Below are 25663 nucleotides of genomic sequence, written 5' to 3' on the forward strand. Positions count from 1 at the left end.
TGTAAAAACAGATAACCCGTGTAAAAACAGATAACCTGTGTAAAAACAGATAACCTGTGTAAAAACAGATAACCCGTGTAAAAACAGATAACCTGTGTAAAAACAGATAACCCGTGTAAAAACAGATAACCTGTGTAAAAACAGATAACCTGTGTAAAAACAGATAACCCGTGTAAAAACAGATAACCCGTGTAAAAACAGATAACCTGTGTAAAAACAGATAACCCGTGTAAAAACAGATAACCCGTGTAAAAACAGATAACCTGTGTAAAAACAGATAACATGTGTAAAAACAGATAACCCGTGTAAAAACAGATAACCTGTGTAAAAACAGATAACCCGTGTAAAAACAGATAACCCGTGTAAAAACAGATAACCCGTGTAAAAACAGATAACCCGTGTAAAAACAGATAACCTGTGTAAAAACAGATAACCTGTGTAAAAACAGATAACCTGTGTAAAAACAGATAACCCGTGTAAAAACAGATAACCCGTGTAAAAACAGATAACCCGTGTAAAAACAGATAACCCGTGTAAAAACAGATGACCCGTGTAAAAACAGATAACCTGTGTAAAAACAGATGACCCGTGTAAAAAATTACCCGATTGATCCATTCAGAACATGCAATTGGAATAAAATATATTTAAAAGAACAAAACATCACAGGGAAAAATAAACACATTTGAAAACAGAAACTGGCCTCCCAATTCACATTTTTCTGAATATAACCAGTCCAAAGAATAACTGACAGGTGTACAGACACATACTTGTTTGATGGAATGTGAGGAAATAGGCCTGTGTGTCCGTGTGAAACAAATCCCAGTCACTCTGTCGGAGTGCGGCTACCGGTCCCCTCTCACATTACCCAGTTAAATGTTGAATGAGGGACCCTGGTTGCTAAGTTACCCAGGGACCTGCATGGCACTAGCTGAGGTGTTGAGTGGAAACGATAACATTCATATTAAGGACACCTTCACCAGTATCAAGTGTTCAACATCCACTACTGTAGGTAAGTATGATTACTGACAAAATACTGTATGTCAGAAATACATTTTTAAAAGATCCCCCAAAAGATCCTTATAGGTTTAATTAAAATGCTCATCAAGGAAAAGGTCAACATTACAATGCCAACAAATTGCAGTTAAATTACAGTAAAATCAATGACAATTTATGACATCTATCAAGAGTTAATTGACATATTGGGCACAGTACTTGTGCAAACCTATTTATGCAAAGTTATAGTACTTCCTATATTTTGTTATTCATTCTATTAGCCTTGATTAAATAGAGCAGAAAGGATCTTACCTGGGCCAGGTGCACTCCTTTTCTTCCACTGCTCTCTGTGCAGCGTCCTACAGTGTCACATCCTTCCTCTGTCCCGTCCACACCTCTCCGTCACACCCCCTTCAGCCCCTTTCCCGCTATTCCTCTTTCTTTCTGTCTTTCTTTCTTTCTTTCTTTCTTTCTTTCTTTCTTTCTTTCTTTCTTTCTTTCTTTCTTTCTTTCTTTCTCCCCATTCTTCACTCTTCAGAATAGTTCAGACTGCATATCTAAATTCCCTTACACTGTCAATTTCTCTCATGCACACAAACCCTCTGTCAAACCCATATCAAACCCAAATCAAACCCAAATTCAAGTTCCCCAACATAATACAGCCTACTTACTACCTTATTCCTGTTGACAGATCACATGACAAGATGCAAGAAAACCCCAATCCAACTTCAAATCTGTGTACTGTGGGTTTCAAGCAAGATGCCACAGTCAACCATCCCATGCCCTTGCAAGGTCATAACTTGTCAAAAGGTAAATAGGCTACATCATGATGATGTTGGAGGCGCTGCACAATATTAGTCAAATAGACTTAGAGATCACAGGTGGAACATAATTTCACTTGCACGTTTTAACCGCTAGATGTCAGCAGATAGTAAAGGAAGGATAAGTTGTATGACTTGCCACTGCTGTTCTGATATTGATGATGTCTGTGAGCCCATATAGATCTGTTTGGGTTGGTTTGCTTTTGCACTGTGGGTGTAATTGAGCAATTTGCATAACTCCCCATGACTTGAGCAACTTAGCTACATTGTTTATATTGATTTTAAAACAACCAAGCTAAATCAAAACCTGACAGAAGCATTTGGAGTCACAGTTTTTGACACCTGCTGTATTTTTTAATTGTTTTCCAAATGAGATTGTTTTGAGAAAAATGTTTGCTAACTCCGCTACTAAGGAATGAGAGTGTGTTTTCATGTTAGCTGCTGTAGCTAGCTAGGGTAATTCTGCCATTAACTTTGGTGAACAACCTTTGTATTTATTTTTTATTTAAAAAGGCAAGTCAGTTAAGAACAAATTTTTATTTACAATGACAGCCTACCCCATCCAAACCCAGATAACGCTGGGCCAATTGTGTGCCGCCCTATGGTATTCCCAATCACGGCCAGTTGTGATACAGCCTGGAATCAAACCAGGGTGTCTGTAGTGACGAGATGCAGTGCCTTAGACCGCTGCGCCACTCGGGAGCCCTTGCATACATACAAACGTGAATGTGAGAAACCACCTGAAAAGAAGAACCTCAACCCCGTTGCAGAGTTTTTCGGGACAGCCTTCTTCATCTTCACCAGTTGGTTTCAGAGATGAAAAACTTAACGGATACTGGAACTGCAGCCACCTGTGGCCAATGGGGTTGCCCTGTCCATCTGCGTAGCCATCACAACAGCAGTGAGGTTGGTAGCGACATATAATAAAAATAAAAAATAAATAAATATATATATATATATATATATATATATATATATATATATATATATATATATATATACGGGGGAAAAAATCTTAAATTGTAATTTCATCTCTATAGGTTGGTAGTTACTTCTGGTATGGAGTAGGCCTGTAATAGGAAAGATGAATAATTAGTTTAACTTGTTCACTCTTGTTTTCTAGTGGAGGCCACTTACTAACGGTCTGCATGAGTGCCGTCAACAGGCAGAGCATGGCACCTTTCTGCATCAAACTGACTGTCACCGTCGGTATTCTGGGAGGGTGAGTGCGTCACTGTCAACATCCTGAGTCTCCAATGCTACATAAACAGCAGTCCACCTGCAGGATGGTGGAATGTTATTACTGTTCCACAACAAAGTGTATGAAATGTAGAGCGCAGTGTATGAATTTCAGATGTTCGCTAAACTTTTTAACATCATTGTTCTTTCATTCTTATACTGAACAAAAATATAAACGCAACATGCAATGTGTTGGTCCTATGTTTCATGAGCTGAAATAAAAGTTCCCAGGAATGTTCCATATGCACAAATGTGTTTACATCCCTGTTAGTGAGCATTTCTCCTTTGCCAAGATAATCCATTACCCTGACAGGTGTGTCATATCAAGAAGCAGATTAAACAGAACGATCGTTACACAGGTGCACCTTGTGCTGGGGACAATTAAAGACCATTCTAAATTGTGTAGTTTTGTCACCCAACACAATGCCACAGATGTCGCAAGTATTGAGGGAGCGTGAAATTGGCATGCTGACTACAAGAATGTCCACCAGAACTGTTGTCAGATAATTTAATGTTATATGTTAATAAGAGAATTTGGCAGGACATCCAACCGGCCTCACAACCGCAGACCACATGTAACCATGCCAGCCCAGGACCTCTATATCCGTTTTTTTCGCCTGCGGAATCGTCGGAGACCAGCCACCCGGACAGCTGATAAATCTGTGGGTTTGCACAACCAAAGAATTTCTGCACAAACTGTCAGCTCATCTGCGTGCTCGTCGTCCTCATCAGGGTCTTGACCCGACTACAGTTCGATCTCGTAACTGACTTCAGTGGGCAAATGCTCACTGGCAAGCTGGAGAATTGTGCTTTTCATGGATGAATACTGGTTTCAACCAGGCAGATGTCAGACAGCGTGTATGGTGTTGTATAGGCGAGCAGTTTGCTGATGTCAACGTTGTGAACAGTGGGGTTATGGCATGGGCATGCATAAGCTACGAACACAATTGCATTTTATCGACTGCAATTTAAATGCACAGAGATATCGTGACGAAATTCTGAGTCCCATTGCCGGGCCATTCATCCCCATTGCCGGGCCATTCATCCGCCGCCAACTACTCTAACACTGGGCCTGCTGTGGTGGCTAACTGCTGGTCCTAACACTGGGCTGGCTGTGGTGGCTAACTACTGGTCCTAACACTGGGCCTGCTGTGGTGGCTAACTACTGGTCCTAACACTGGGCCTGCTGTGGTGGCTAACTACGCTAACACTGGGCCTGCTGTGGTGGCTAACTACTCTAACACTGGACCTGCTGTGGTGGCTAACTACTCTAACACAGAGCCCGCTATAGTGGCTATCTACTGTTCCTAACACTGGGCCTGCTGTGATTGCTAACCACTGGTCCTAACACTGGGCCTGCTGTGGTGGCTAACTACTCTAACACAGGGCCTGCTGTGGTGGCTAACTACTGGTCCTAACACTGGGCCTGCTGTGGTGGCTAACTACTGGTCCTAACACTGGGCCTGCTGTGGTGGCTAACTACTGGTCCTAACACTGGGCCTGCTGTGGTGGCTAACTACCCTAACACTGGGCCTGCTGTGGTGGCTAACTACTCTAACACTGGGCCTGCTGTGGTGGCTAACTACTCTAACACAGAGCCCGCTATGGTGGCTATCTACTGTTCCTAACACTGGGCCTGCTGTGGTGGCTAACTACTGGTCCTAACACAGTGCCTGCTGTGGTGGCTAACTACTCTAACACTGGGCCTGCTGTGATTGCTAACTACTGGTCCTAACACTGGGCCTGCTGTGGTGGCTAACTACTCTAACACTGGGCCTGCTGTGGTGGCTAACTACTCTAACACTGGGCCTGCTGTGATTGCTAACTACTGGTCCTAACACTGGGCCTGCTGTGGTGGCTAACTACTCTAACACAGGGCCTGCTGTGGTGGCTAACCACTGGTCCTAACACTGGGCCTGCTGTGGTGGCTAACTACTGGTCCTAACACTGGGTCGACTGGGTTGGGCCCATGGTCCGCTGCTGTTAGGTCTCTCAGTCATGCTTCACAGTATCTATCCTTCTCATCCTCTTTATTATGATCAGCGTTTAATCCTGTCTTGTGTTTGTTCTGTTGCTAGGCTCCTCCCTCCTGGGGGACCCAAGAATATGACTCATCATGTAGAAAAAAAACAGCACTTGTTTGAACTGTGAAACACTGAGGTGTAGTTTATGCACTGATGCATCTAGGAGTAAACATATTATCTATCAACTTGGATATTATATCTTTTCTTAGAGACAATTTTCTCTGACATAAAGGATGTCAGGAAGATATGAGACCCATGTTATATTATAAACTCAGATTAAATAGGTAGGCCTCCCATCACATCTTGACACTATGTACTGTAACTAACTATCTCTGTCCATCTGCTACAGACAGTACCAGTTGTGTCTTTGTGTCCTCTGCTAGCTGAGAGCCCACCACTCCAAACCACTGATAAGATCATTCATTCCTCTGCTTCTTCTTTAGCCTGAGAGGCTAACAGCTATTTCCTCTCTGAGATCCAGCATTCTCTGTCCGACACTCCTTCACGGAGCGACACACACGTGGTGAAACTTCTCCTTAGACACAGATGGGTCCTCAGACGTCCGTGTTTTTGATGTCACACCGAGTCCTGGAGGCTCCCTGCCTGGCTGACTGATTATTACTATCGTTGGTCTGTCAGCATCAATGGGAAATGATATTGGCCCACAGTCGTATCAGACCTAGCATGTTATTGATACGACTGTTAAACTCCACAGCCCAGCTGCCCGCCCGCCTCCAACCAGGGTGCAATTAAATCTACATGCCTCTCGCTTCTGTTTGTGTGACAGAGAGTAATGGGACCAATAGTTAACTGTAACAAAAAATGATGTGATACATCGTGCCTTATATTACAAACACACACGACAGCGCCACATATGGGTTATTACCAAATATGATCTATTTAATTCTAGTCATGTCAGGTTTTCCCAGCTTACGTGCTCGACTGATGCGTAGATAAATAATTAAGAAAATAACATTACTCGTTGAATACCAGAGATGGACAAAAAAGTCATATTCCACATTATATCTTATTATTTTGCATCTCTGGATATCAGTTCATGAATATGGTAATAGTCTGTTCTCTCCAGTGGGACTATCGTCTTTCAAAGGTGAGGATCCGGTTCTGTCACTAGATTCGATTAATTCCTCCGATGCCACTCCTCATTTTGTGTACCCCCCCTCTTTTAACACTTTCAGGGGTATGATATTAGGGGAACAATCGCAGAAACAAAACGAGCTGGAACCACCAAGAAGGGAACAGATGGCACATAATTGCCTCGTGGAGGAAGCCAGGGAGTCAATTTTTACTGGTCTCAGGGGAGTTGCAGTTGCAAAAAGTGCAGGTGCATTTGTTTTGATCAGATATGGCCTAGAGGAACCATCTGAGAAATATTCATCACACGCACATTAGAGGGAGAATTTAACAAAGCGCGTCATTGGTGAGACCAGGATGCGACCGTGTGCTTTCATTAGGCCAACGAGGTAAACACAGGGAAAGGGAGCCCATGCCTGCCTGCTTGGCACATTCAACTACAACAGATGCAGCAGGAATTAATGCAGCACCAAAGTGTTGGAACGTCAAGATTAAATCATGGAAATATACCACAGTTCATTTTTTGCTTCTTGTCAATGTAATTGTAGAAAAAGTATGAAACTGAAAAAGGGCCACTTGTTTCCACAATAACTGCCTCATTACCAATACTGTACATATTGGTAACATTCATCTCACAAAGAAAATATGAAACTATACAAACACTTAAACAGGTTTATACTGAGATAGACTAGTTAGCTACTTTTGCAAGGTCAGAAGGTCAGACAAAATTTGCTCTATGACCAAATCTATAAAAAAAAAAGCAATTATCATGTGTTTTGTATCCATTAATACTTTATCATTTACTTGGTAAAAAAGGTTGTGAATCTACAATTTTATGATGGTCTGAGTGGAATGCTGTCAAGTGGGACCCAGCATGGACTCAGAATGAGCTTTCTGATGAGCAATAGGCCCTCTCCTTTATAATCCCAAACTCTGCTCTGCCTTGCAATATCAAACTAATAAATTACAGCCTGTCTCCCACATAACTCACTGATAAATAAAAAAGGGTCCGCTTTAGTGTGCAGCTGTGACCCAGGGTTACCTAGCAACAGGTCATGCCCAGACGAAATGCACAAGGTGGAGATACACCTCCGAGGATCCGGGGGGGAGGGAGGGAGCGGTGGAGAGATGGATGGAAGGAGGCCTCATCCTCACTCTCTATGACCCTTGACAGATAGAAAACGCACTCAGAGGAAACGGGTTTTGATTGACAGGGATATTTAGAGACGCTGGAGCTCTGATTGTGCCATTCCATGTGTTCTTCAAACCGCCAGCATGTGGCAGATATGAAACTTGCATGTGGTGGGGACTAGTGTATATTTCAGTTGAGGTATGAATAAATTAGGGTTTTCACAAACAGATCTTAGCAGCAGAACTCAATGGAATGCAATGACATCAACCTGACAGTGTCGGCTACAGTATACAGCTGATGGTAACTCTATCTGACGAAGTCAGAGATTGAGCAGTAGCGCTAGGCCTGCGTATGCCAGAACACTGTTGTACGGAAACGAAAGGCTCAGTGTGCAGTCAGTGTTTTCTCAACAGTCGCCTGTGTCACACACCCTCAAGGGGGCTATGCAGCTGTGTGAAGTTAGCACACGGTCCAGTTAGGCCCACACTCACTGGGAAGACAAACACACATCGTTTTGTCTCTAAATGAACTGTGTGGATATATGTTTAGGTGGCACGTTGTGTGTTCTACTGAGAGTATGCAGCAGAAGTGTGTATCATGTAATCATTAGGCAGAGGGTTGAACATATGAAAGGTCGTAATACATGTGGGTTTCATCATACATCAAACAACTCTTATACAATCGCCAGTGTTTAGGATCTTGCCTCAAGGGCCACATTGGTAATTGACTGAATCTGCAGTAGCCTACAGTACAGTAGATCAGGGTAGTTTGTAGGTAAGGCATGGGGACCATAGGGATATATTCATATAGATGTGGCTGTGATGCGGGTTTGTCGAAGGAGGCTCACCTCGCAGTAATGTCCAGGACAGCCATGTTAATGCACAGCTAGTGAACATGACAGACGTCATCCGAGGTTAGTGTTGAGTAAACGGGCATCCATCACGGATGCTAACAACTCTGATTAAAAATACATAATCTGGAACTGGCCCCCTGATGGTGGAGAACGGTTCCGGGCGTAATTACGGCGGGGAGCGCTTACGATCAAAGGCAGAGTCACACCTGCTTGCCTTTCAAATTCTGTTTCCCTGATTACATTTTCATATTTCATTAACGTCAAATTGATAAATGGGATCTGATGGGGGGGATACCTGTTTACCCACAATCACGATCACTATCATGACCCCATGACCCTCCCCTGCCACACCTCTCTCTCTCTCTCTCTCTCTCTCGCTCTCTCTTTCTCTCTCTCTCATCATCCTATCCCCTCCAGGGGTGTAAGTGTGTGGCACAAAGCAGCGAGAGAAACTTCCCCAGCTTCCACCAACGGCTTTGCATCCAGCCCTCACCCAATTTACACCTCTCTCCCTACCCTGTCGGCGCCACCCACCCAGGTTCCCCTGGCGACAGCACCGTGCCAACAGCCACCTCCCCTCGGAAGGGGCGAGGTGGGAGGGGGTTGAGGCTCCACAGGAAGCTGCAGAAACACACTGGGTCTTGTGAAGCTGGTGTCACGTCAGTGGAGCTAGAACTGAGGCTCGCAGCACATGTCTACGAGGTAAAACCTGCAAACTCACATGGGCCAATGCAGTACCACTGCTCCACCTAAGACAGAAAGAAATCTGACAGGGCTTTGAAATGATGTCCTCCTCCTGTATGTAACACTCTGCCTGTTTAAACATCTTGACAGGATTAAAGCGGAGTTCAACTGCTTTGCAGGGCCAGTTAATTGAAGCGGATGAGTTTTTTTAATAAAGCGTGCAGTGTTAGCAGCTGACAAATGGATGGGGCTGACACACAGGGGAAATTGCATTTAATGGCATCAGGTATGTGCTGCTTTGCTGCTGCTGGCCCTCATCGCTTTACAGCTTTCTTCCTCCTGCCGTTTCATTTACGCTAACCTGAGTCAGTTAAGGTGTTCTTCCTTCTGGGTGTTAATTATGGGTCACGTGGTGCCTCGGGGGGGGGGGAGCAAGTCTGCCTGTCAGGTGATCTCTTGTGGAAAAAACACAGGATATTTTTTTAACTCACATTCATTCTCCATCCATAGATTATAGCTGCATATCCGTATTGATTCTGAACTTCGGATGAAGCAACAATGGTTACATGGCAGACAACTACAAACCAAAAAGTCACAGACCGTCAGAGAACAACAATGCCATGTGAATTATTTTGAGTGATGTGTCAGCGGACCATCACAAAGACGCCCTATGGGAATTGTCTATTTGATATCTCACCCAACGGCAGACTGTCCGGTTCTATAGGACATTCCTCATATCAGGGGACAATTAGAGACTTTCATTTTCCCCTAATATCAATCACACAGCTCATGAATAAAAACAATTAGCTCTTCATAATTCATAGAATTGCAATTGCCCTTTGCTAGCCCCGTTTTGTAACCGCTGATGCCTCTTGGGTATATCCTCTCATCACTGTGGCAGGGGCCACCACCACCGAGCCCCACCACCGTAGTCAATGGGCCAAAATGGGGGAGGCAGGGGCAGGGCCTTGTTTCAGAGTTAGAATCAGTCCTCTGGACACGTGTCACTCTTCATTAGAGAGGCGGAGGAGAGTGACGCCCTTGGGTAAGGATGGACCGTAGCGAAGGAGAAGGCCCAGGGGGTGGATGGGATGGAGGAAGGACAGGGAGGGATGAGGAAGGGGGAGGTGGGCAGAGTGGCAGCTGTGGAACAATGACAGAATCTGTGTCCGAGGCCCCCCCAGGCCAAACACCAGCTCCCCACTGCTGCGAACTGATCTCTCGCCTCTAGAACAAGACGAAGTAGACAGACAGAGAGAGAGAGAGAGAGAGAGAGAGAGAGAGAGAGAGAGAGAGAGAGAGAGATAGAGAGAGAGAGAGATGGGAAAGCTTAACCATGGTAACTAGGAAGTTACAACCAGGTGAGGACACTGACAGAGATAGAGAGAGAGAGAGAGAGAGAGAGAGAGAGAGAGAGAGAGAGAGAGAGAGAGAGAAAGGGAAAGAGGGGTAGAGAGAGAGAGAGAGAGAGAGAGAGTGAAACAGATATAGAGTGAATATACCCTGGTTTAGAAAGACCCGCACACTGCCATGCTCAATGCAAACTATGAAATGGAATGGAACATACTAAAAGCTGTACATACCACAAATGTTGGAATACACTTAACCGAATGGAATTACAAGGAATACAACTTACTTAATGACATAAACCATATAATCTCTGTCTGGTTCGACTTTAACCTGGAGTCATTCAGCCACAGCACAGGCACAGCAAGCTGGAGAATGTCAAGCATTAATCTTTCATGACAGCCATTCATTTCACCACTTTGATTAACTTATTATGAATTCATTCAGATTTACAATGTTTACTTACATGGCAGTGAAATTATATTTGCTCATAGATTACTGACTTGGGGACTGGCACGTTTCTACAGTATGATCCTGCACCTAAATACTGTTAACAGCAGTGCTTGACTTGGACAGGAGCTCACGGGAGATTAGCAGCGGCACCTGAAACGTTCTACTGCTTGAGCTCCCGTTCCTCTTATAGAATATTAGCTCAAAAGTATTGTGGAGCTCCTGCACCTAAATATAAACAGTACCGGCACCCAAAATCAGTATTGGCACCTGTTTCAGTCCAAGCCAAGCACTGGTAAACAGTTCATATCCATTCATCAAATGATCATTTCTTGTGATTCTTATCCATCATAAACAATCACATCATACACATACTCATCAGTATAGATCAATTACATTCTAGATAAATCATATTCTAGGTCAATCATGAACTTATCAAGATTAATTTGAGAGGGTCCCGATAGTCACCAGTAGCACATGGAATTGCCTCGTCTCAGCACAGATAACAGTGGATGTGACAAGTGGATCCAACAGAAACCACTGGCTCATGCCACACGTACGGGGCCCACCCTCGCCTTATTAGCCAGGTCAGACATAATCACTGATAGGCAAGGCAAGGCCAGTTAATTATGGGTGGCAGCTGGCAGTGAGGCCTTCCTTTAGGGGTAATGTCCATGTGTGAACCCCCAATGAAGAATAAACTGAACCCTTTTGTTTGGGGTGCAGCATGTGGCGGCCCCCTAATGTTAAAAGAGAGTGGAAATGTGGACAGAACTCAAGATTAATAAGGGGGAATGGGGCATTAAATTTGTGTAATGTAACCGTGTGTGTGTGTGTGTGTGTGTGTGTGTGTGTGTGTGTGTGTGTGTGTGTGTGTGTGTGTGTGTTTATGCTCACTTGTGAATGTGTATATGGGTCTCTCATCCAGAATCACCAGAAATGAGATTTTTTTTTAAAAACCCACAGTGCTCCATACCCCCTACATCATATAGCGGTTGCTGTTTCTAAACATCAACACACAGCAGCTACATCCCACCATTCACCAGCATGGCAATAGATTTAGATCTAGTTGGATCGCGGCACAGGAAAAACATTTTGGGTGGCACAGTAGGATACAGTAGATTCCATCTTTCCTTTTGGGGCAAATGAAGAAAGCAGATCTGAACAAAGTGTGCTGATGTTGTATCCTGAACAGCTTGTAAATCTCCTGTCCCAAATGAGTGCAATATAGTGGTGCCAACCTGGGACTGACGTGTCGCTGGAGAAGAGACAGGCTGGTGAAGTTAGTTGATGGAGAGAGGGGAGAGAGGCAGGAGGCGATGGGGACGGAACGAGATGTTTGTGATATACTACGTTATTATTTTGTCTGCACATCCAGATGGTGTGGAGTTATGAATAGGTGGGAAGCACATTAGTTATATATTAGACTTCATGTGTGTGTTGGGGAGGGGGGTACAGTTTGTGTGTGTGTGTGCACCACTGCTTAAGTGGGTGTACACACACACACACACACAAGTCTCCTATGGCCATCGCCAGTATAGCCAGTGCCTGACATATGCACGGTCTTCCCAGCTCAGCACGGCCCATCTGATACACCCCTCTGGTTTATTGATCCTGTTCATTGCAGGAGAACGAGATGCAGACAGCATCCTCCCGGCTGAGCCAGACCAGCCATAATCATGATCTAATGTCCTGCTTCTCTGCTCAATAGCTGATCTCTGTATCATGGTATAAATCTGATGCTAACCTCATGATTGTCTTTATTGTGTGACTGTTTTCATATCATGTTGTATTGACGCTGTCCACAGCCCGCGGATATTCAATACATAAAGGCTTTATGTCCTTTTTGGCACATTTACGCTGGTGATGTGGAATAGAAGGAATGGTCAGTAGTCATTGTTCTCAATATGTTATGTGTTACACTGACACACGCACATTCTTATTACGTGATCACTCATTCTGTTCTTTACCATACAGCAATGTTCTCTGTTCTTCAGAACCAGGACCTTGGACAGCACCCTGCCTATTCTCATTCAACAGCCCCCTCAGTCAGCGATGACTTTGACTGCCCACATTGTCCCTGCCTCAGTGTGTGTGTGCGTGTTTGTGTGAGTGTGTGCATGCACATTCGTGTGTGTCTGTGTGTGTGTCTTGGAGTGCTTGTGTGGGCTCCTTGCACGTTCCCTCTCTCTCCCCCCCATAACCCTCGTAGCCATGGTAACTATACCGATCGATCCAATGCCATCTGATGCCAAACCTTTCAAATTTAAAAGAGAAATAATTGTAGATGTTGGTGACTGATGTGCAATGTCTCCCTATAAATATAAATGGCAAAGAAATAAGAGATTGTGGTAGCTGAAAGTGCTGTTAGTCGAGTAGAATTGTGTTCATTTAGTCAGTGTCTTGATTTCCATTGTTGACAATGGAGAAAATAACCAGGAGACAAACATGGCATGGATAACATGAACTGGAGAAAATAACCAACAGCATGCCTGTGAAACATGTTATTGGAGAGAGACTCACTCTGGCTCCTTCAGAGACACACACATGCACACCCTCACACACACACACCCTCACACACACACACACACCCTCACACACACACACCCACACACACACACACCCACACACACACACACCCACACACACACACACACACACACACACACACACACACACACACACACACACACAGAGTCTCAGTCACAGGGCCTGAGGGGATTGGGCCTGAGAAGGGGGATATGTCACTTCTACTTTAGTCAAGCAGACAAGAACTTGCATATCTCTCCCTAGTCTGTGTTCAAGATTCAGGCTGTGACATTTTACCATGTTTCTGTATTTCAACTAAAAATGTTTGGTTCTCTTGTTATTTGCAATGAGTTACAATAACAACGTTTATGTATTTGTTTGTGCGGGACTTGACGACACACAAACACACACCACAGAAGACGTAAAGTGGAAAAGGAGTGGACAGAAAGAGGAAGGAGAGAAAGAAAGGATGAATGGAGAGAAAGATTGTTAGAGGAAAACAGATGGCTCCCAATCACAGTGGTCCTTAGGGACATAGAGGAACAACTCTCCACACCTCAGGCTTACGAGCTGGGTGGGGTACTTAAACATGTGTGTGTGTGTGTGTGTTTGTGTATATGTGTGTGTGTGTGTGTGTGTGTGTGTGTGTGTGTGTGTGTGTGTGTGTGTGTGTGTGTGTGTGTGTGTGTGTGTGTGTGTGTGTGTGTGTGTGTGTGTATATGTGTGTGTATATGTGTGTGTATATGTGTGTGTATATGTGTGTGTGTGTGTGTGTATATGTGTGTGTGTGTGTAGGTGTGTGTGTGTGTGTAACTACTTCTTCAAAGCAATACTATAAGAGGTTTATAATAACTACTATGGTTGTCATATGCTCACAAAGGTTTATCATTTGACGTTGTTCGACATACAATATAATGAAATACTGTAGTTCAATGTCCCTTAACAAAAACTCACAGTTTTGGAAAAATGCTGCTTTTGACATCATGACATCATGGCTGGATGTGCTAATGGGGTAACATCTATAAAATTAGCTTTCAAGATACACTCAGACACATCACACTTTCACACACAGATAATGTGTGCATGTGCAGCCATATGAACGCACACACACACGGGTCGTACACCCACACACACACACACACACACACACACACACACACACACACACACACACACAGAAACACACACACACGGGTCGCACACGCACGCACACACTCACACACACACAAACACACACACTCACACACAGATGACAGGCAGCGAGTGGAAATGAAGGATTTGGAGTTCAATCCCGTTACATTATGCAGCAGATGGCGTCCAGGCCGAGCCCGGCCAGGCCTCTCCCAGGGGTACACCCAGGAGAGAAGGGAGGATATGGGGAGGAGAGGTGGGGGGGTGTGTGAGGAGGGGTGAGGGACAAAGCTGCTCTCTCCCTCTTTAATGCACACATCTATTTATTTTCCTCTCTCTGTGCTTCTCTCTGTTCTCTGGGTTAGTGTATGGGACAGTGCACCCAGGCATTTGTCCCTGGCTCCATGCTCAGGCATACACACCACTGCAACAACCACCACAGCCCTCTCCTCTGCTGTTTTCTGTCCTCCACCTCTCTCTGCCTCTGCGCACCCCCCTCCTCCCTGTCTTCCAGCCCAGCTGGGTCTGCACCTGAACTCAGCCACTAAGGGCTCCGACCCCGACTGGCTTTAAGAGGAGGAACGAAGAAAGGTGAGAACTGGAAAAGGAGCGAGAGGAGAAGGAGAGAAGAGGAGAGGGAAAGAGAGAGAGAGTGCAAGAGAAAGGAAGAGAGAAAGGAAAGAGAAAGAGGAGAGGGAGAGGGGGAAAGAGGGAGAGAGGGAGAGAGAGAGCAGGATAGAGGGAGTGAGGCCATTGTAATCATGAGGCTGTAATGGCTAATGGTTTTCACATTACGTTGTTATATTTATGGTCATTCCCGCTTGGCGGTTGATTAGCTCAGTGTTGCTTATTATTGGGCTCGTCATTCAGCACACACACACACAGCGGCCTGTATGCCCCCGGAGCACTTTTTGTTTTGTATTTTTGTATTAATTGAGCTGGCGCTCAAGTGTTGGTCCAGATGTCACTGTGACCTGTGGGGATTATTAGAAATCTGTTTCCCAGATCATTTATGTGGACCAGTTCAAGGAACGATCAGATCTGGACACATCTTTGACTGTGGCACTCAAAAAGTTTCAGAAAAAAACGGAGAAAAAAACGGATTGCTAATGTAGAGAATCATGGTCTTCTTCCAAAAATGGACTTCATCTACACACCCCGAATATCACCATGTGGTACATTCTGTCTGGTCTCCAATGACCCTCATGGATGCCCAGGGGTCACTTGGGGCCCTGCAATATTCCTGGTTGTGCCAAAAGCACTGTGCACCTTGGCAGGACTCAGAGCCTAATGAACTCATCAGCCAGCTGGAGGGGCTTGGATGGGGAAGGTTTAGAAAGGAGCAGAGGAGGGACTTGGAAGGGGAAGGTTTAGAGAGTAGCACAGGAGGGACTTGGAAGGGGAAGGTTTAGAGAGTAGCACAGGAGGGACTTGGAAGGGGAAGGTTTAAAGAGTAGCACAGGAGGGACTTGGAAGGGGAAGGTTTAGAAAGGAGCAGAGGAGGGACTTGGAAGGGGAAGGTTTAGAGAGTAGCACAGGAGGGACTTGGAAGGGGAAGGTTTAGAGAGTAGCACAGGAGGGACTTGGAAGGGGAAGGTTTAGAAATGAGCAGAGGAGGGACTTGGAAGGGGAAGGTTTAGAAATGAGCAGAGGAGGGATTTGGAAGGGGAAGGTTTAAAGAGTAGCACAGGAGGGACTTGGAAGGGGAAGGTTTAAAGAGTAGCACAGGAGGGACTTGGAAGGGGAAGGTTTAGAGAGTAGCACAGGAGGGACTTGGAAGGGGAAGGTTTAAAGAGTAGCACAGGAGGGACTTGGAAGGGGAAGGTTTAGAGAGTAGCACAGGAGGGACTTGGAAGGGGAAGGTTTAGAGAGTAGCACATGGGAAGGCCTGGGTGCTGTGTGCCACAACCACAAGAGATGACAGGCCAAGAACGAGGGATGGAGATGGAGGGATGGAATGGAAAAGAAGAAGGCACATTGGAGAAGAGAAAGTTGGGAAGATGGGAGGAAAGGATGGATGGAGATGGAGGGAGTACATATTGGTCTACTGCAGATGTAGAGGAGAGAGGTGGAAAAAGGAGAGAGGAATTATACAAAGAGAACCAGAGACAGAGCGAGAGAGTGAGAGAGAGAGAGAGAGAGAGAGAAAGAGAGAGAGAGAGAGAGAGAGAGAGAGAGAGAGAGAGAGAGAGAGAGAGAGAGAGAGAGAGAGAGAGAGAAAGAGAGAGAGAGAGAGAGAGAGAAAGAGAGAGAGAGAGAGAGAGAGAGAGAGAGAGAGAGGGTAGAATGGAGAATGAGGAGACTAGTTAAGAGGAAGAGAGGAGAAGACGATGTAGACATGGCTTTCTGAGAAATCTGACAAGAGGTATTGAAAATATTGAAAGTATTGAAAATTGTAAGCGGGGAACCATGCTGGGCAATTTGGTGACTAGTGCTGCTTTCTCAACTCTACTCTTATGTCATCATGCCTAGTTACAAAAGTTGAAAACAGCCCATCTCAGACTCAGTCTTTTCCTTGTCAGCCTTTGATTCTCCAATAAAACTTCAATCTCCACATTTCCCCTGTGTACGTATCTGTGTATACAGGGCCTTCAGAAAGCATTCATACCCCTTGAATTATTCCACATTTTGTTGTGTTACAGCCTGAATTCAAAATGGATTAAATATATATATTTTCTCACCCATCTACACACAATACCCCATAATGACCAAGTGAAAACATGTTTTTAGAAATCTTTGCAAATATAATGAAAAACAGAAATATCTCATTTACACAAGTATTCACACCCCTGAGTCAAAACTTTGTAGAAGCACCTTTGCCGGCGATTACAGCTGTGAGTCTTTCTGGGTACGTCTCTAAGAGCTTTGCACACCTGGATGTACAATATTTGCTCATTATAAAAAATAAAACTCAATTTGAATGTTGGTCATTGCTAGACAGCCATTTTCAAGTCTTGTCCTAGATTGTAACTGTAACTCGGCCACACAGGAACAGTCAATGTCGTCCTGATAAGCAACTCCAGTGTAGACTTGGCCTTGTGTTTTAGGTTATTGTCCTGCTGAAAGGTGAATTTGTCTCCCAGTGTCTGTTGGAAAGCAAACTGAAAAAGGTTTTCCTCTAGGATTTTGCCTGTACTTACAGCTGTATTCCATTTGTTTTAATCCCAAAAAATCACCATGCTTGAAAATATGAAAAGTTTTTGCAAAAAGTGAATTGCTTTGCCAATTCTTTTGCAGTATTACTTTAGTACCTTGTTGCAAAGGATGCATGTTTTGGAATAGTTTTATTCTGTACAGTTTTCCTTCTTTTCACTCTGTCATTTAGATTAGTATTGTGGAGTAACTACAATGTTGTTGATCCATCCTCGGTTTTCTCCTATCACAGCCATTAAACTCTGTAACTGTTTTAAAATCACTATTGGCCTTAAGGTGAAATCCCTGAGCAGTTTCCTTCCTCTGTGGCAACTGAGTTAGGATGGACGCCTGTATCATTGTAGTGACTGGGTGTATTGATACACCATCCAAAGCATAATTAATAACTTCTCCATACTCAAAGAGATATTCAGTGTCTGCTTTTTTTTACACGTCTACCAATCAGTGCCCTTCTTTACAAGGCATAGAAAAACCTCACTGGTCTTTGTGGTTGAATTCCCCTACTCGACTGAGGGACCTTCCAGACAATTGTATGTGTGGGGTACAGAGATGAGAGTCATTAAAAAATCATGTTTTAAACACTATCCGTGAACACGGAATAAGTCCATGCAACTTATTATGCAATTTGTAAAGCACATTTTAACTCCTGAACTTAACTAAGCTTGCTGTAACAAAGGAGTTGAATACTTATGGACTCAAAACATTTCAGCTTTGAATGTTTTATTCATTTCTAACATTTTCCACAAACAAATACCACTTTGATATTATGGGGTATTGTGTGGGACACAAAATCTCATCCCATTTGAAATTCAGGCTGTAACAGAACAAAATGTGGAGAATGTAAAGGGGTGTGAATACTGTCTGAAGACACTGCATGTGTGTATATGTGTGTATATGTGTGTATATGTGTGTATATGTGTGTATATGTGTGTATATGTGTGTATATGTGTGTATATGTGTGTATATGTGTGTATATGTGTGCATATGTGTGTATATGTGTGTATATGTGTGCATTTGTGTGTATATGTGTGTATCTGTGTGTGTATCCATGAGAAGACCTTTGTGTCCATATGTGTCTCCATGCCTCTGTACGGCACGCCGGCGTCCTGCTGGGAACACCAGATGGTGCAGAGGTCTGCCGTGGCGATGGCCACATTCTCACATGGGAGGCCTGGCTCCGGCACCTCCTGTTCAACACAGTTCGCCCCCCCCAACAGACCTCCCCACAGCCAGAGTCCACCCCGCCGACGCTACACAGCAACGCTAGACAGCACCAAGAGCATGACACACAGCAACACAAGGACAGCTCCTTAATGGGCTCACTGTGCCAACGGTTCCCTCCGTTCCCATCTGACGTGTGTGCTTTGGTGTTTGTGTGGGTAGATGCAAATGTAGTGCTGTTAAATTATTCCCTGGAAATGATGGAGATTACACCTTCTCTTTTCAATCCACCTTGGAGGTCCTTGTTGGGAGCACACAACTATTTTTGTGATTAGAGGATAGTTTTGCCTATTTGCATTAATGGGAAAATCCACTCATAAACAATATTTTGGTATTGTTTTGCATCATTTTGCTGTGTTGGCCTGCGACACTTTGCTTCTTGAAAGTTCAATATCTTTGAAAATTTGACTGCTGACATGCAAAACATTTAGGGACTGTATCAACAGTGGACTAATGAAAAAAAAAACATCAAAAGATTTGACCTTTAACATGTGACAATCAACAAAATAACTGAAAGTTGAGAAAGAAAACAGCTTCTGTCTAGACAGGTCTTGAAGTTGAGTGACCCACTGACCGATGGCCAACTGGCCAAGACAGACTGGACTGAGCTGAGGGTCGGTCACAACGTCCTCTGTCACTATCTACAGAGCGAGTCCTCCCAAACAGCCCCCTGTGGCACCACATCTCCTGAGACAACACAACACCATAAACCTCCTGACAAAGTGACTAATCCCTCCCATTTCACCGCTCGCTCCGTCTCACTGGGCCCAGGAACATCGCCGGGAAGGGTCTGTGTGTGTGTGTGTGTGTGTGTGTGTATGTGTGTGTGTGTGTGTGTGTGTGTGTGTGTGTGTGTGTGCGTGTGCGTGTGCGTGTGCGTGTACGTGTACATGTGCGTGTGCGTGTGCGTGTGTGTGTGTGTGTGTGTGTGCGTGTGCGTGTGCGTGTACGTGTATGTGTGCGTGTGTGTGTGTTTCCGACAGGTCTGGACAGGAGAATGGGTTTCAGAAGAGATTGAGAGAGGGCTGAGAATGGGGCTTATTCAAGAGGGTACATTTCTATCGTCACAGAATGTTCCGATGGTAATGTACAGTATTGTGTACAACAGACATCACCTTTCTACATTACAGTATATTACCTTTCTACATGATAGTATATTACCTTTCTACATTACAGTATATTACCTTTCTACATGACAGTCAGTATATTACCTTTCTACATTACAGTATATTACCTTTCTACATTACAGTATATTACCTTTCTACATTACAGTATATTACCTTTCTTTCTGTAATGTTCTAATAGTTGAAGAATACATCACTGAAGATTATTTGGGGAATAAACCAGTCATCTTCCCAAGTCAGTACATCATCTGTGCATAAATTGCCACATCCTTGGAGCAGCCTGTATCTGTGGCTTGGACAGGGGTCTGGGGGGTCCAAGGGGTCCGGGGACCACAGACCGCCACACTGGTCTTTGGAGCAATTACAGCGGCTCACTGCACTGCTGCTGTCAGACTGCCTCTGTCCCCTGCCCCCTGACATGTCTCCTATACCCCCCCGACTGCTCTCCATATAAACCCCCCGCTGCCACTCTCAATGTGCCACATCTCCTGTCTATCATCTCCTCCACACACACACAGTCACACATACACATGTGTACACAGACACACAAACTATACCGGCCCCTTGGCCTTTTACATAGATCTGTTCCTCCTGGCATTGTAGCGAAATGCCAGGAGGAGGGGAGGGGGCTCCGGGCCACAGCGAGTCAGCCATGGTCCCCTCATCCTTTTAATCACCTCGTTAGGAGCAGTCAGTCACAACACTCTCTGGTCACCGGCTCTCTTCAGGACCCCTGGCCTCCTGACCCAGTCCGGGTGGTACCACTGGAGGAGAGGAGGAGATGAGAGGAGCAGAGGAGAGGAGAGGAGGAGAGGAAGAGAGGGGAGGAATGGAGGAGAGGAGGAGAGGAGAGGAGGAGAGGGGGAGAGGAGAGGAGAGGAGAGGAGAGGTGTTGAGATGAGAGGAGAGGAGAGGAGAGGAGAGGAGAGGAGAGGAGAGGAGAGGAGAGGAGAGGAGAGGAGAGGAGAGGAGAGGAGAGGAGAGGAGAGGAGAGGAGAGGAGGAGAGGAGGAGAGGAGAGGAGGAGATGAGAGGAGCAGAGGAGAGGAGAGGAGAGGAGGAGAGGGTAGGAGAGGAGGAGAGGGGAGTAGAGTAGGAGAGGAGAGGAGGAGATGAGAGGAGGAGAGGAGAGGAGGACATGAGAGGAGCAGAGGAGAGGAGAGGAGGAGAGGGGGGAGAGAGGAGGAGATGAGAGGAGCAGAGGAGAGGAGAGGAGGAGAGGGGAGGAGAGGAGAGGAGGAGACAGGAGGAGAGTAGGAGAGGAGAGGATAGGAGGAGAGGAGAGGAGAGGAGAGGAGAGGAGAGGAGAGGAGAGGAGAGGAGAGGAGAGGAGAGGAGGAGATGAGCAGAGGAGAGGAGCAGAGGAGAGGAGAGGAGGAGAGGAGAGGAGAGGAGAGGAGGAGAGGGGAGGAGAGTAGGAGAGGGGGAGAGTAGGAGAGGGGAGGAGGATAAGAGAAGAAAAGAGAAGATGAGGAGGAGTGTGAGACAGGATCTGTCATCTCCAACCAGCAACACAGAGAGAGTCTGGTCAGACTGGCACTGCCTGGTAATGCCCACAGGCCCCCTTAAACCAATAATTGGGACCCTGCCTGGCCCTGCATCTCTAGGCATGACTGTTCTGTACGATGTCCACTCACTGATAACTGTTATCTGTTGTATCAGCCCATTCATCCTGTATGATGTCCACTCACTGATAACTGTTAACTGTTGTATCAGCCCCTTCATCCTGTATGATGTCCACTCACTGATAACTGTTATCTATTGTATCAGCCCCTTCATCCTGTATGATGTCCACTCACTGATAACTGTTATCTATTGTATCAGCCCCTTCATCCTGTATGATGTCCACTCACTGATAACTGTTATCTATTGTATCAGCCCCTTCATCCTGTATGATGTCCACTCACTGATAACTGTTATCTGTTGTATCAGCCCCTCCATCCTTCTGATCCTATTGACACAAGAGATGATGTGAGGTCGTCTTCACTGTGACAGTGTATTGATCCCTTCTATAGTGGGACTTCACTTGTGTTGATTTTGCAGGTTGTCATCGGGTTTTTTCCTGACAGGCAGTCAAGCTTTTATACCATTGATTGTTTGACAACTGTGTTCGACCATAGCTTTCTTTTCTATAATAATCATGTCAAAATACATTTAACCAAAACCAAAAAAGAAAAGAAAAAGAGCAGGATAAGCTGTAGATCTAGTATGTCTATATGCCTCCGTCTGATGTTGAAGGGAAACTGTAGACCGTTCCATCTGCCGACACCAGAGGGGCGATGTTACAATCTGGATTCTATGTCTATGACTGGAATAGAGGAGAGAAAATCGGACTTGTGGTGAGAAATCGGACTTGAGTTGTCGAAATAAGAACCGAGTTGGGAATATGGACCAAATGGAAACAAATCAGCAAAATGCAGTGTATTTATTTGATTTGATGAATTAATGTTAGCCTTCTAAATGTAGAACCTCTTGCTCTGAACGTCACGTTTTCATAACCTGTTTCAATCTCAATGTATTATAATTATTTAAGGCCTAATAGCCTAATAATTTGTTCCAATCTCGAAGTGACATGACTGGCCTAATAAATCACCTTTTACAATATGAACCAACCTTACTGGTTGTTTCAATAAAATTGTTATTTACCGTTGATTTGCTTAACATTTAATTAAAAATATTCAGATTTTTATTGTACAGATCAGAATTGGAATTAATCTGGAGAAAAAAATTCTAAATGTTTAAAGTCCTTATTATCCATTATCGTACTCATCTCTGGTTCCTCTTTGCCCACTATCCCCAGAGGGACTACTGGAGGGCTGAGGGGCGTGAGTAGAGAGAGGGAGGTGAGAGGGAGTGGGCGGTGTTAGACAATACCATTCCTCAAATATATTCCATCCCTCCGTTTCTCAAGTAAGCCTTTATTAGTTGGGATGGTTTGGATCTTATCTCTCATAGAAGCCGCCTGCTGGACCCGATAACGTTCGGAACACACAGAAGTGGAAAGGACGGGATTATCTTTCGGCTTTTCAATGCACTGACTACTGGCATACGGTGCACGAGGGCCTTTCTTATCACGGCCATCTCCATCCAGAAGAACGGACAAATATCTGCACTTTCAGCGAGATCTTATCGACACAACAATCTATTGTTTCCCAGCTGGGTGTTCACAAGGCACAATATTTTTATCTTCAGAAATATTTATCACATAGTCGTTAACTATACTATCAACTATACTATCATCTCCCAACGAATTGATATACCACAACTTGAAATTAGATGGTTCTGAGATAAAACAGCATTTTGTTAGATTCGACTGTTCAAAATCTCCAAAAGTAAACAGCAAATCATTTCTTAAGGCTGTCAACAGTAGCCTATAATTCCTGTCATGAATTGGACTAAATAAAATGGTTTGTGAGAAAAAACTAAGGGAAGCACAGAGTTAATTTGGAGTTGGAGTTTACTCCAACAGCTATCAGGAATCATCAGACAGTTGTGTCTCTCAACTGTTTGTCAAGGTAAGTGTCCAATTAACGAGTAGGCCTATGAAAAATTACAAATAAAAAAAATGTATATGAGGTATTGACCGTTTCTTTATTAGGTCTGTATTACACATTTACAACAAAGTACACAACTCGTATTTATCCACTGCATTGTTGATACAACAACATTTTGTGTGGTCGAATCCAATGTCCAGCAGATGTCAACAATTTGTGCCTTATTTCGTTGTTGTTCCATCCTGTCAAGTCATACTGCTCGAAGCCAAGCAGATGTGTTCATCTCCCTGTGACAGATGGACGACTTGGAATATGGAATATGTTCATTTGAATAGCATGGTTTCTCTCAATATTTATCCTAATTTGCTTTAATATTCTGAAAAATGCCATGTTTGCTGCAAAAGAAATCATAAGAACTGACACATAAGTGAAAAGAAAATGGCCTATATTTAATATTTAATGCTCTATAACAAAAATCATTGGAGAATAAATTATGCATTGGAAAAAATAGAAGTACAAAAACCTATTACAGTTTACAATATTTCCATCACTGTCTGTTGCTTTTGCAATTTCCATTAAGACTATCACATTTCTAAATATTCGCAACTTGATCTCAAATGATCTATTTTATGATTATGGTCTGCCTATCATCTACCCCCTGTGACAGGTCATAGCAACACAGCCATGCAAAAACTACTCCCAATGGTAACGAAAAAGTATTATTGTGTTCACAGCATTATACTAAATGAATCAAAAATATCTCTCTCTCCAGCTCTTTTTGGATACGAACTGAAAAACATATGAAAAGACTGAAAATGATGCTGAGTCCAGACCAAGCTGATTCCGACCTCGGATGGGGACAATCCGACGCAGAGTCGGTGCTCAATGACCTCAAGGTCGGGTGCCTGTCCGACGAAACGATGGAGGGGGAGGGGAAGACGAGGTCGCTGGCCCAACCGACCCTCAGCAGGGAGGAGAAGAGACGGAGGAGACGTGCAACGGCCAAGTACCGCTCGGCCCACGCCACGCGCGAGAGGATCCGCGTGGAAGCGTTCAATGTGGCCTTCGCTGAACTGAGAAAGTTGCTGCCAACCCTTCCCCCTGACAAGAAACTCTCCAAGATCGAGATCCTTAGACTTGCAATATGCTATATCTCCTATCTCAATCACGTTCTGGATGTCTAGTTGAAATGAGTGAGATACATTTTCAAATGGGAGAATTGGACAAGGAGAATGGAGGGACCAGAAAGAAATATGGGTGACATCATGTCACTTATGAAATCGGGGATACATGAAAGTTGCCAGAAAGTACAAAAAAAAGGGGGGGAGAGAAGGAGTCTGCAGCCTACAGCCTACTTATCCATGATTTTGAAGAAAATGCCTGTTTGATATTGCGTTTGGTGAGGCTGGGTAACCCAGATGAACGAAAGAACGGATGTAAACGGAATGATATAGCTGCTTTATAGACATAGCATAGTTGATGTTTCCATAAAGGAGAACAAGTTCAAATGCATTAGTGCCACTTATGACGCGTACAATTGTGACCTTTATCATTGTTATTTAAGTTTATGGAATTATTTATTTAAATGTGTTAATATTAAGGTTATCTTATTTATTTATGTTTATAATAGACTAACGTCTTTTATGTAAATGTCCATTGTTTGTATCATTGTATACATGTATATTTTAGGCTGTGATGTTGAAATTCGAAAATGATGTTGTTGCTCTTCAAAATGGCACTTTCTGTTTTTGTATAATACGTTGTTTTTTATTGAATTAGTACGTTAAGTGTAATATACTTTTATTCATGTCATGTCTATTGTCTATCAGGCAACGATAAGCACTTAATCATGTTGGGTTAAGTAAACTCATAAACGTCAAAACTTCGTTTAGTTCCCTTAAGTGTGAAGGGGAAGGAAGTTAATCATAACTTAACAATAGACTGAAGCCTACTAAAGAAAAACATCCACACAAGTTTAATTCGACGAACCGGATATAAAAAGCAAAATTCTAAATGAATGACATCGTTTGTGTTGATATCACTTTACAATTCAGAGGCAAACCTCTTTTGCTGTGACCAAAAAATCATTTCAAAATAGTCTGATTTCTATTAAATGTTTTTATTTCCTTAAAAGCTAGAGGTATTTATGTATATATCTGTCTCTGCTTTGTATCTCAAAAAACACAATAAGTAATTTTATAGCGAAGAAAAACATATCTTCTATCCAAAGATTTTTTGTCTCTTCAGGGTTGTGTACTTGTTGCTTTATGCAGATATTTTGTAGTAGAGTTATTGTGACAGCTGGTTTTTAAGGAACGCATTTTTAATATTTTCCGGTGGTGTTTTTTGATTAAAAAAAGGAAAGAAATACATGCTA

At 44.0% G+C, this 25663-nt stretch overlaps 1 protein-coding gene across 1 annotated transcript; it reads left to right on the forward strand.

Moving 5' to 3' along the window:
* Positions 1-22695: 22695 nt before the first annotated feature.
* On the forward strand, positions 22696-25663 carry LOC110527403 (helix-loop-helix protein 2-like). Its single transcript, XM_021608648.3, has 2 exons — positions 22696-23307; positions 24059-25663. Exon 2 carries the CDS (start codon positions 24087-24089, stop codon positions 24468-24470), a length of 384 nt encoding a protein of 127 aa, XP_021464323.1. The 5' UTR covers positions 22696-23307; positions 24059-24086; the 3' UTR covers positions 24471-25663.

Source organism: Oncorhynchus mykiss, chromosome 7 (assembly GCF_057628025.1).
Source record: "Oncorhynchus mykiss isolate SJ-2025 chromosome 7, ASM5762802v1, whole genome shotgun sequence".
Taxonomy (NCBI): Eukaryota; Metazoa; Chordata; class Actinopteri; order Salmoniformes; family Salmonidae; genus Oncorhynchus; species Oncorhynchus mykiss.

Coding starts and splice junctions, on each gene's coding strand:
- LOC110527403 (XM_021608648.3), top strand. CDS start 24,087: ATGAAAAGACTGAAAATGATGCTGAGTCCAGACCAAGCTGATTCCGAC.